This window comes from Sparus aurata, chromosome 10 (genome assembly GCF_900880675.1).
Source record: "Sparus aurata chromosome 10, fSpaAur1.1, whole genome shotgun sequence".
Classification (NCBI taxonomy): Eukaryota; Metazoa; Chordata; class Actinopteri; order Spariformes; family Sparidae; genus Sparus; species Sparus aurata.
This window is the reverse complement of record NC_044196.1, coordinates 6,388,707-6,400,795: the sequence shown is the minus strand read 5'-3', so window position 1 is coordinate 6,400,795 and position 12,089 is coordinate 6,388,707. Positions and strand designations below refer to the sequence as shown.

Sequence of the window (12,089 nt, the reverse complement as noted above, 5' to 3'; positions counted from 1 at the left end):
CATCTACAAACTGCTGCTGCTTTTCATCACCATCACTATTTCACCTCTCTGTTCTACTTGAAGTCAAATGAGCGTCCTGTCCTGTCTTATTGTTGATTCTGACTGACATCCTTTAATAAGAGAGACGCTCTCTCTTCTTCTGTCTGGATCTTCTCTCTACTCTCAGGTTGAGCATGAGAAAGATAAAGCAAAGGCCTCACAGAGGAGAAGAAGAAGAGTGATGAAGAGCAACAGAAGCTACAGACCAACATAAAACAGGTTTGTCTCTTATTGATAAAGACTTTTGTTTCCACTGAAGATTTTTGACTAATTTCTTGGTTTTTAGCTTAAAATTTAATTTTTGGGTCTTTTTTAAACATATACACATAAAGATGCTTATTGTAGTGCAGTGCATCATAGTTCATCTCTCCTCCATTCCAGCTGCAACAGGAGCTCCACGATGAGAAGAAGAAGTCAGAGAGAGATCAGAGAGAACTGAATGATCAGGTGATCAGAATCACTGAGCTTCATGTTTCCTCCCTCTTCAGACTTGTTGTATCTTCTTTATACTGGTGGTGTAGAACAAGTTGATCAAACTGATCACTGTAAACACACAGTTTCATGTTGCTAAACACTGTTTTATGGAATCCTTCTGACGTGAATAACTTTTTATACATTCTGTTTTAGTTTAACAGTCTTATTTTCTAATTACATGTTGATGTCATCAGTTCAGTTGTTTTTATATATTTACAGTATAAATGTGCTGACAGAGCAAACAGGCTTAACCTGAGCCACACTATGTGCACATTAAACAGTAACACATCACAACCTGCAGCCAATTAGAGCTTCAGACCAGGATATCATGTGAACTAAATTACTGACTAAATATGACAGAATGTCTCTCATCTTGTTTCTCTTGATCTCTCTTTTTCCTCCCAGTGGGAGAAGAAACTGCAGGAGGAGCAGACGGAAATGGAGAAAGCTCTAGAGACCTTCAAGAATGAGCACAAAACCGAGGTTCTTTTTGAGTTTTAGATTATGTTTGTTTGTTTGTTTGCTTGAAGATAAATGAAGAACAATATTATTATTTTACTCTGCTTACATACATAACTGTGAAATCTAGAAATCTGCAGGTTCTTCTCCTTGAATATGAGTTGTTCACCTCTCTGTTATACTTCAGTTAAAATGCTGAACATATAAGACCATGAAGTACACTCCTTTTTTATCTGAACTTCAATAGTAGACGAGGTCTCTCATCTTTTGTCTTTATCTTCTCAGTCCTCTCAGGTGGAATATCTATCAGATGATGTCAAGACGAAGGAGAATCTGAACCTGCAAACAGAGCTGGACAACAAGAACAGAGAAGTTAATATTGTAATCATTTATAATATTGTCTGTTTTCTACCTTCAAATAAAGTAACTCCCCCTTTATTTTTATCTTAAGATCAGTTAGATATATTATTTAAAGAAAACACAAAAGTCAGTGTATTTTAAGATTGGTGAATAGAATTGAAGCCATTGGGTTTCGCTGAATTTGGCTTAAATTCCTCATTGTTTGATATGTTGTACTGTTGTATCAGCAGATATAATAAATGCAAGATGAACAATTTCTACCCTTAAATATTGTTTTTCTTTTTCATCTGACCTCAAAACATGAATAAAAGTATTCAAGATTTTACAATTAAAACTGAAATGAAAATACAGAAGTGAGCATAAGACAATTCTATTACACTAAATACGAAATATGTATTTATATATATGTTTTATATGTTATAGGTTTAGGTTTTATATATCCTCTCATCTTTCTTTTTCTTCCCCCATCTGACAATAAATTTCCCCCCTGCAGGACCAAGAACAGAAATAAGGCTCCCGCTGACCTGGTGTTGAAGGACCTGGAGCTGTGAAGACAAACTGCAGGTCTCCTTCATCAGCCATCCTGGATAGATTCAATATAACTTCACAGATGTCACAGCCTTATTTTCTCCATATGAACTCCAACCGTCTCCTATTTTAGAGATCAGAGCCATCAGTCAAATGTAGCATCCATAAACACAAAGATTGACTACGATACATATATAACGTGCTTGTAATGTAGTTAACATGACATGACATCTGTAAACAAGACCATTGGACCTTGAATTTTTGTTGTGGTATATAAGACAGTTTAAAATATGTTTTGTTTGAATTGTGGTGTGAAAAGCAGTGGGTCTTATTGCTACTGTCAAGTTTCTGTGGTGGATTTTTGTGTCTTGGTGTTTTGTTTGCTTTCTGTTGTGCTTGCAGTGCGGGGTGTGCTGACACCCACACACACACACACCTGCAGCAGGTTGGCAGTCAGCACCTGCTGAAAAGCTCTGGTCTTCACTGCTGCTCCTCCATCCTCCTCTCAGACGGAGTCTCCAGTCAGAGTATCTGCCACCCTTAACTGTATATAACTTTTGAAGTACACAAAAACTCTTTGCACTCAACTCCAGCATGCATCATTGACCACTTTTGGGTCCTACAAACACTACGAGTTGTCTATTCTATTTCTTACCTTTTTAATTTGTTGCTAATTTGTTTGTTAATTATTGTTTTTTACTTTTACTATGTTTTACTATTGTTATTGTTTTTTTGTAATATTCTGACCTTTGGCTGCTGTGGCAAACACATTTCCCCATTTGTGGGACAATAAAGGAATGCTGGTTTTGAGTTGTAACAAATATATATTTAAAAAAAGAAAAGACACTGTATGTAAAATCAAAATGTGACATGATGCAGCTGACTGGACTGAATATTCACATTTTGTGTAATTTTAAGTGCAATGACACACAAATGTTTACAGCTGTTGTTTCTTTTCTTGACAGTGAAGATATTTTTGTTATTCTGTTTTGTATTTGTGATGCAGTTCATACTGTCACTTTAGAACATTACTTTTTCAGAACTGTAAAGACAAAATCAATAGTTGATTTCACTCAAGAAGCTGGTGTGCATCTTTCACAATGTTTGTTTGCTTTGAGAAATAAGACAACTCAGAAATAACAATTTCCAAATATGTTTTCTATTTGTATTTTTGCAGTGTTTTGTTAGTGTCCTGACCTGCGACCCCTGTCCTTTAAGTTTTTCTCTCTGGGAAAATGTAACAGTGCGAATAAAGAAGATATGTTCATTTTGTATTATGGTATTTGTACATTCTTTGATATGTTTGCTGTGTGGCCAGACTTTTGTTACTGTAACCAATCATTCAGCACACCAGAGTGCATCAAATCACTTACATTTAGACAAGAACAACATGAAAAGACAAATAACACATTAATGTTATTAATGAAGTTAATTTGTTAACTCACATCTGTGGATGATTAAAACCATGAATGAAACATAAATGTATCTCAACTAGAGGCAAGCCTAAAATTTGAAAAGCAAATTGGTTGACATGGTGGACTCCACTGTAACCAATAACTGCAAAGACATCTGAACATTTATTAGGCTCTGATCAGAGAATAGTCACTCCTGCAGAGTCAGCATTAAGTCAGTCTAAGATCTGAGAGGTGTGATCTAATGATGAAGCCAGAGGTTTTGTTCCATCATTCCTATGACAGCAAGGTAACACTGTTATCTTTTCAATGATGGGTTGGCACACTTCCCAAGCTGAGATCACCGGCGGCTCTTTGAGTTGCAAGGCGACGGTCGCAGGAAACTCCCCTGAGCCGCCAACAGTCAGCAGATCAGGCAGAGTTCCAAGTGCTCCTGAGAGACTTGATGTATCAGTGAAAAGCAATGAGAAATGTGATTTACATGTGAGGTTTTGGTTTTGGTTGGAGCCAAACGCAGAGAGACAAGGATTGGTGTAACGTAAAAAAGGTTCATTTCCACAGCAAAGGTGAAAGACGAAGCCAAGGAGACGAGAAAGGGAGAAAGGGAGAAAGGGAGCAGGAATTACAGGTGAGCAGGTGAGTGCAATGGAGCTGATCACCTGAGAGATCACAGCATGAGATACTGTAGCTGAGAGTCACCAGATGTGGTGGAGAGATCAGGGTCATATAGCAGGAAGTGATGAGCTGATGAATGTCAGGTGTCTCTCACTGCTGCAGGGGAAACCTGCGAGCCACGCCCACTAACACACACTCTATCAAGGTGACAGGTGAGAGAGAAGGACGGGTGAAACTGGTTTGGAAAAACACGACGCAAACAGAAACGTGACAAAAAGATGGACGCGGCACACAACGTTATGTTATGAGTGTTCAAGAGAACAGGACTGTACTGAGCTGAGAGGCTGATGTTGAAAATGTGTTGGCTTGTTGCTGAAGTTGAAAGTCTTAAAAGGAATTGCTGAGTTAAAAACAGGAGGTGTAGCAGTAAGAACTACAGTACCCACAATGCAATGCAGCTGACTTCCTGGTTGCTCAGTAAAGCTTACTTCCTAGCCTACCGTCTCCTTCAAAATAGAAAAAAGATCAGACATTGGCATTAACATCTGCTAATCTGGTAAACATGAAGGGTTTTTTAACTATATGGTTTTAAGGCTGTTAAGTTCCTACACTTACACCCTTAATACACAATTTATGGGCAAATACTGATTATACTTTTTGTTGTCGAAGATTGTTAGAAAAGAGAGTTGTGCTCAGAGTCTGTCAATGATTGACGTACTCTGAACACAAAGTCTGTTGAGGTGACTGACATCGTGATACAGGTGCGTCTGATTCATTTCTGCCTAATGTACAGGAAGTTTAACTACTTTTTGTCAGTGTGTCTGCCTTCATAGCTGTCACTTGTTTGTTTTAACTCCTAACTGGGAGTTACTGAGAGTGTTTATCATTTTTAAACTCTTTTGAGTTGGGCTTTGAGTCATACAAAGTGTTTAAGTGTATATTAGCTGAACTATTTGTGTAATCTTGCAGCTTTAAGAAACATTTAAAAACAGTTGAGTGTTGCCCTTTTTCTTTGGAACAAAAGTGAAAGTGTTATAATATATTTGTTGCTCAGTCTACTACAGATAGGAGCAATGTATAGCTATAGGAACATCTGCTGACCAAAGTGAAAGTATAACTCCATAACACAGACATCTTGTCCAGGTATTCTCACATATGAACGCCTCTGTTTAAAGTGAGTGTTGAGTAAGATTTGTATTATTATTGTTCAACAGTCGATAAACAGATCAAATGAGAGAGTGAATAAAAGATTAAATACTATATTGTTATTATGAGGTAGAGACCCCTGTTCGAGCATGCGTTTTAACATTTCCAAGTGTGAAACTACTGGATATTTTTGTTGAGATATGACTGTTCAAGATTGCATTTCTACACTGTAAGCCTGCTTACAGGATAATTTAAACGTAGGACCACTTTTCGCCATGGTGTCTCCACATTTTACGCATGAAACCACTGGATATTCATGCCGAGAAACCACTGTTTGAGATGTTGAGTCATTGTTTGTAAATGCTAAACCGAGCATGAAATCAAAAAAATTCCGTAGATTCAGGTTACATATGACAAGGATACTACAGGTGTCAATATCTGTAAGCAGGAAACCACTTAGTATTTTTAATGAAACATTCAATCTTTAAGTCGTGTTTGAGGCTGAACAAAATATTGACATTGATATTCTTAATGGCCCATTGGGACCTTGTTAGTAGCAATAAACCCAGATATCTTTAAGAAAACCTTGGGTCATTATCGAGCTCTGTTTTTGGCAATAGAACCAGCTACTCCACAACATGATCTTTTCCTAACCGTAACAAATAACCATATCATAGGAACACTGTGTTCCAACACACAACTGGAAATTTAAATAGAAGTTGCAACATAAAAACTTGTATTTTTACATATTCAATAGTTCTTTGCAAACATTTATTCTGGTAATTGGGTTGCCTGGGTGATAGAAAGATAGGAAACGTTTTCACAAGTAGAAAATCTGAAAATATAAGACAAATGCCAAAGTCTTGAGCCTGATCAAGTTGACTAATAACAATCTTTGACTGGATAAGTTGGTATCTGTCTGGACACCAACCTGAAAGCATTGTAATCTATACACTGTGTCATCTGCTTCATTTACAGAACTTTAAGATGCCTCTCCTCATAGACAGACTGTCCCTTCAGCCTTCTGTCAGATCACTCAGTGTCTTGGTTTACTTTCTTTTCCTGACGCACATATGTAAAGGTAACTTGTGCACAAATACACTCTTTAAAACATCACTATGAGGCTATGAAACTATGAGTTATAAATATTTTCGGTGGCATTGAAAACCTTTCAAGGCTTCTATATCTTAAAACTCTCTGATAGCTGCTGGTCGAAACCTAGGACTGTCTATCATTATATCCTACATACAAGTAAAAGTTTTAAAAAATCAACCACAGAGAAAAGGACTTTACTTTATTACTAGCGTCAGATAAATGTGACCAAAATCATCAGCAGACTGCAGGAATTCAAGGATTTGTAATACTGAATGGGATGAACAATAAATAACTGCTTGAATCTGCATTAAAATGGATTTAGAATTTGATGAATTATCACATAGATTTTTTTACATAATGTTGAACATTAGAGGGTTCCAGGATGGAACCCTGGGGTGTGCCTTTTAGATACAGAAAACAAGGAAGTGGGGGGGCGGCTGTAGCTCAGTGGGTAGAGTTGGTGGACTAGTGATTGGAAGGTCACTGGTTCGAATCCCAGCTCCCCTGAGGCCGGACTGAGCTACATGTCAAAGTATCCTTGAGCAAGATACTGAACCCCAAAATTGCTCCTGATGTGCAGTTGGCACCTTGTGTGGCAGCAACTGCCATCAGTAAGGGTCCTGCAATGAGCTGGCGACTCATTCAGGGTCTACCCTGGCCTTCGCCCATCAAGTAAACTGGATTTGGCCCCAGTAAGCCCCCTGCAACCCCTTAGGGGGAAAAATGTGGCAACATCCCGCGACCCTCACGGATAAGCGGAAAAGAAAACAGAACGGAACGGAAAACAAGGAAGGGAAGACCTAGATTACTGTTGTCTAGCTGACCAGTATTTGAAAACCAAGCATGTAGCATTTTCTGCAAGATGGTTCTTTACTTGGAAGCTTGTGCAACTGCACAAATTTCAAAAGTCTCTTAATCAAGTTGTTTCCTTGTTTTTTATAATTTTGTGATTCGTTGATTATTGCTCAACTGATTTAAACTTTTTTTTGTTTAGCATCAGATGCCATCTCGTGCCCTGTCATCAGTTTACTAGGGATTGATAGAAATGGAGGAGTGAATTTAAATTGTGAATCTAAAGGCCTGCAGGCAGAACCTTGGCTCATCTGGATGGACGCTGCGGGAAACCTCCTCTCTGCTGAAGATACAGAGACAGACAGAGGCTCTGACAACCTCTATACCGTCAGCAGCAGAGTGACTGTGGAGAAGAGACACAGCAACAGCTTCACCTGTAGAGTCCAACAGAACAGCACCAACCAGATCAGAGACGCAAAGATCTATATAGCAGGTAAACTTTTTGTTTTTGACATGATCATAAAATTAAAAAGGTAGAGTCATGTTATTCTCTGTTTTATCATTTCAGATGATTTCTTTGAGGTCCAGTCCAGTTCTTCTTCCGCCAAAGTTGGTCTGGCTGCTAGTTTTGCAGTTAGCATCCTGTTTAATCTGATTCTTGGCTTTTTTGTGTGGAAATACAGTAAGTCAGAAATTCATTTCAGCTCTCTGTAGATCTTAAGTTATTCTCACTGGTTTTATGGGAAATAATGATTTGTGTAATTTCCTAAGATATCATCATTTTATAGGTCATTGTGTTTTATTGAATGTATTGGTTTGTCTACTTGCATTTGTCTACAGTATGTATCTTGAAAGTGACAGGTGTCTTATCTTTATAGCATATTTTTACCATGTGTCTCATTGGCCTGTATAGCTTTCTCAAACACAAGTTAATGTTGTTAGTACTTTAATTTTACTACTTTTATTTTTACACAGAGACCAAGAGAAGCTCTAAAGATCATCGTGTTAATGAAGAAGAAACAGAAAGTAAGCCACTCATGAAAATGAAGGAATTGAAGAAGGGAAAAGCTGCAAGAATCAAACCAGAGGTACATATGAATGTGTCACTTTCTGTTATCATCACTTACCTTCCATAATAAAATGTGTTGGTCTTGTCTCTGGTCATCTCTCTCCAGGAGGACCAGCAGCAGAGGGAGGAAGCTGAGACAAAACTGAAGACCAGCAAAGAGGAGTTGGAGTCCAAGAATACCGAGGTTCGTCTTTGATTTCAGTCTGAGTCACACTCTTCATGACATCCACAGTGTAACAATGTCTAACGTTCAGGAGTTTGTGCAGGTCTATAACGAACAAAGGCCTTCTAAAACCAGGTCCGCAATCAGCCAGATGGATGTGATCAACAATTAGTAACATTTGAAATGTTAACTGAACATGTCTGTCATTGTGTCGCTCAACCTTCTCTCTGTCCCTTCAGCTTGAAAAGAAACGATCTGATCTGCAGCAGCTGGATGAAGAGAAGCAGAGGAGGGAGGAGAACGTGGAGAGACTGAAGAAACAGCTGGAGAACAAGAAGACAGAGGTTCATCTCTTCATCTTCATCTGCATATATTGAGACGTGTCATCATTTCTGCTGTTCAATCTATGTACATGTCAACCTTCTGTAGTTCTATTTAGTAAAATGCTGCATATTAAATGTTTCTGACTGTATACAAAGATACTTGTTGTACTGAGATTAAATGTGTCATGTTGTATAATTATTCATAAGCTTCAATGTTGTTCTCATGTCTCACTTTCTCTTCTCTCACAGGTGGAGACGTTAGGAGCTGCACTAGCCAAACATTCTTGGTTTTCTCCAGTGAGTGATCATGATTTAAATACAGTAACACACTCTGATGTGTCCTCAAAGAAAACATTTAGTCACCTGTTTTTATATGATCCAGAGTTCTAAAAAGGAGCAGCAGAAGAAGAAGAAGGAGGACACTGAAAAAGAATTGGAGAACCTGTTGAAGCAGCTGGAGACTGAAGAGAAGGAATTAGCTACCAAAACCAAACAGGTTTCTATTTTTATCTTCTTTCCTCAAGTAAAGAACAGGCTGAAGAGGGTCAAAGTCTCAAGAACCATTGATGCAGCGAACGCTGGGATTTCCAGTTTGAACAGTAAGACAGTCGAGACACAAGCAGGTGGTTTCATCCATCAGGTTTGTCTTTACATAAACAGACACAGTGTCAATACATCATTGTTTCTACAGTTTTTTACCTCCATTATACGATATGCAATGGAAGATGCCTCTCAGCAGGGCAACATCATTCCTTCAACAATTGTTATAAATAAAAAATACTGTTAAAAAATATTTTTTTATGACAAACACTATTTTCCAGTCTATGCAGTGGTGTCCTAAAGGTGAGTCAAGCAGGGTGTCTGAACAAATCCCCGGGCCAGCAGGATCAGTCTGGGTGGGGAAAGTGAAAGGCAGTGTTGCTCTACTCATCACCACCACTGAGGTGCCCTTGAGCAATGCACAACCTTTGCACTGGTCATCATAGTTGTGTCAATGAAATAGTTACTTACTTCAGACTTGTTGGTCTTTAAACAGAAGCTTCAATAAGATGTAGAAATAAAACCATTACCAGGTTTGACTGTTTTCTCTTTCAGTGTTATTATATTGTAATTCACCTAAATATGCATTAATAATAAACAGTGTGACTCACATCCTCTCTCATCTTCTCCTCCCTCACAGATTGATGACAAACAAGCTGAAGTCCAGCAGCTCCAGGAGGAGATTCAGAAGATGGAGGCCAACCTGCAGACCATGATGGAGGAGCAGGGTTCCAACAATGTGAAGGTTTATCTTTCTATGTTAAAATAAAGCAAAAAAAACAAACAAAAAAAAAACAATCATTTAAAAAAAAAATAGATAAAAAAAGACAACATTTGCAGGATAACATTAATGTCATCACCTGCTCTCATCCTTCCCAGTAGGAAAGAAGTGGAGCTGCTCCAGACCAGCCGCCCTCCTCTTCGGTAAGTTGTAAAGTCCAACAATGTGAAGGTTTATCTTTCTATGTTGAAATAAAGCAAAAAATGGGCAAGGATGACTTGCCATGTTGAAAACATCTTTATGTAGACCAATCATTTAAAAAAAAAAAAAAAACATCTGCAGGATAACATTAATGTCATCACCTGCTTTCATCCTTCCCAGTAGGAAAGAAGCGGAGCTGCTCCAGACCAGCCATCCTCCTCTTCGGTAAGTTGTCATGTCAAAGTTCAATTTGAACACTCCTGATAGATAAAAAGAGATTTAGCAAAGTCTGCTCTGCTCTGAGTCAATCAAAGAAAGAGTCATCTCTTTTTGAAGGGCTATTGTGTTAACATTAACGATCCTATCACCATTGTTAACAGATGGACCTGTCACCCAGAAAGCAAGTTATCTCTCTTATCTAATGTTTCTAGTGTTTCTCAATTTCTGTCAGAGTCCAGGAACATTACAGTTAATCACGTCATTGGACTACACATGAAACAAAATACAAAAATATTACTGTGTGTTATCTTGTTAATCCAGAGACATAAATGTGTGTCTGTGTGTGTTGAAGGTTGAAGGAAATGTGAACTGAAGCTCAACAGTTGTCAGACACAGTTCTCCAGGGCAGACCGACACCAGCCTGGACCGTCAGGTTCTGACACTGGACACAACATGGCTGCCAGACGAGCAGCTGAGGCAACTACTCTGATCAGCTGACACCACTGTGGGTGAATTAACAATGAACAACTACTATTTCACTAGGAGCGGGTGCATTTGGTTTTCTATATACCCATTAAGAGCACGGCATATTAAATGTTTGGCTGTCTCATCATTACATCACATACAAGTTATGCTTTATTATGAATGATGAATGTAAGGAGACACTGATGAAGCTTCTGTGTTTATCAAACAGGCTGAAAATGAATCAAATTGTTTAATATTGTTTTAACACTCCACGTTTACTCCATAGAGTCTTTAATTCACATGCATGCGTTCTCACAACCTCAATGTTTTAATATTATTTTTTATTCCTGTTTTCAAACACTCCACTGATTCTGTGCGTGTTGTCACTGGATCAGATATGGCTGTACAGAAATGGCTCCCCTGATCATATTCATTGTCTTTTATTAAATAACTCCACTTTAATCATAATAAGATGAACCCCAAATGTAACTTGTTTGTAACTGAGACTTCAAACTAGAGAGATTTTGGGTATTCTGTGTTTTTGTATTGAAACTAATGTAAAATGTTAATGAAGATGAAGATTCCTCAGTTTTTTATTACTGTTCTATTTGTGTGTGTGTGTGTGTGTGTGTAGGTGTGTGTGTGTGTGTGTGTGTGTGCGTGTGTGTGTGTGCGTGTGTGTGTGTGTGTGTTTGTCATAGTTAGATATTAAACCAGATACATTGATTCTGATTTAGTTGTTATACATAATAGATATAGATATAACAGTTTGGGGTTAATGAAGTCATATTCAGTGATATATGTACATTCAACCTTTTTACAATGTGTTCTGAATAAAATATTTTTGTTAAATGTAATACAGTTAAACTGTCTAAATGTGTCTAATGTAATTTATTTTCGCAGTTGAGTCCTGAAAATGTTATTTCTTTAAATTAATTGGAATCATTCAAAACATCTTCTCAAAACTCTGAACTTGATTGCATAAACAAGTGGCGCATGAATTACTTTTTATTATGTGTACGTGCTGCCCTCTCCTGGCCAGTGCACTGACTGCACTTGTTAACCCACTGGAAACTGTGAGTTTGATTTTTAACCCTTTTAGGTTGTTGTAGTTGAGCAGATTGAGTTAACAACAGGGACGGACTGGCCATTGGGCATTGTGGGCAGATGCCACTGCGGCCGCCTGGTGATGCGGCCGCACAAATAAATAAATAAATGGATAAATATAAAGCGGAGCGGCTGCATCAATATACTGCAGCAATTGAATAAATAGGCTAAATAAATAAATAAATAAAGCGGGGCTGCGTCAAAAGGCGGCCGCACATGAATAAATGGCCAATTATCCTCATGGGCCTTTCGGGCTGGCAGAGAAATCACATAGCGGTCTTAAACTCATTTCTCCTGGCTGTTTTGAGCGTCAATAACGTTTATAAGCCAAAGGGAAATGAAATGTCTCTTAACCCAATAT

General features: G+C 38.2%; 1 protein-coding gene across 3 annotated transcripts in view; it reads left to right on the top strand.

The window, feature by feature from the left end:
• LOC115589791 (butyrophilin subfamily 3 member A2-like) overlaps positions 1-9,910 on the top strand; it is a 51,448-nt gene extending 41,538 nt beyond the window's left edge. Inside the window, exons 1-10 of one of the 3 annotated variants that reach the window (XM_030430949.1) lie at positions 4,394-4,443; positions 6,012-6,114; positions 7,123-7,413; positions 7,489-7,602; positions 7,896-8,008; positions 8,096-8,173; positions 8,392-8,496; positions 8,725-8,772; positions 8,858-9,760; positions 9,895-9,910. In XM_030430949.1, the coding sequence (XP_030286809.1) occupies positions 6,021-6,114; positions 7,123-7,413; positions 7,489-7,602; positions 7,896-8,008; positions 8,096-8,173; positions 8,392-8,496; positions 8,725-8,772; positions 8,858-9,262 (1,248 nt within the window). In that variant the 5' untranslated portion in view covers positions 4,394-4,443; positions 6,012-6,020 and the 3' untranslated portion in view covers positions 9,263-9,760; positions 9,895-9,910. Of the gene's footprint in view, positions 1-4,393; positions 4,649-6,011; positions 6,115-7,122; positions 7,414-7,488; positions 7,603-7,895; positions 8,009-8,095; positions 8,174-8,391; positions 8,497-8,724; positions 8,773-8,857; positions 9,761-9,894 lie in introns of those variants that run through there. The other 2 variants (XM_030430948.1, XM_030430947.1) reach the window with 2 other exon arrangements.
• The last annotated feature ends 2,179 nt before the right edge of the window (positions 9,911-12,089 follow it).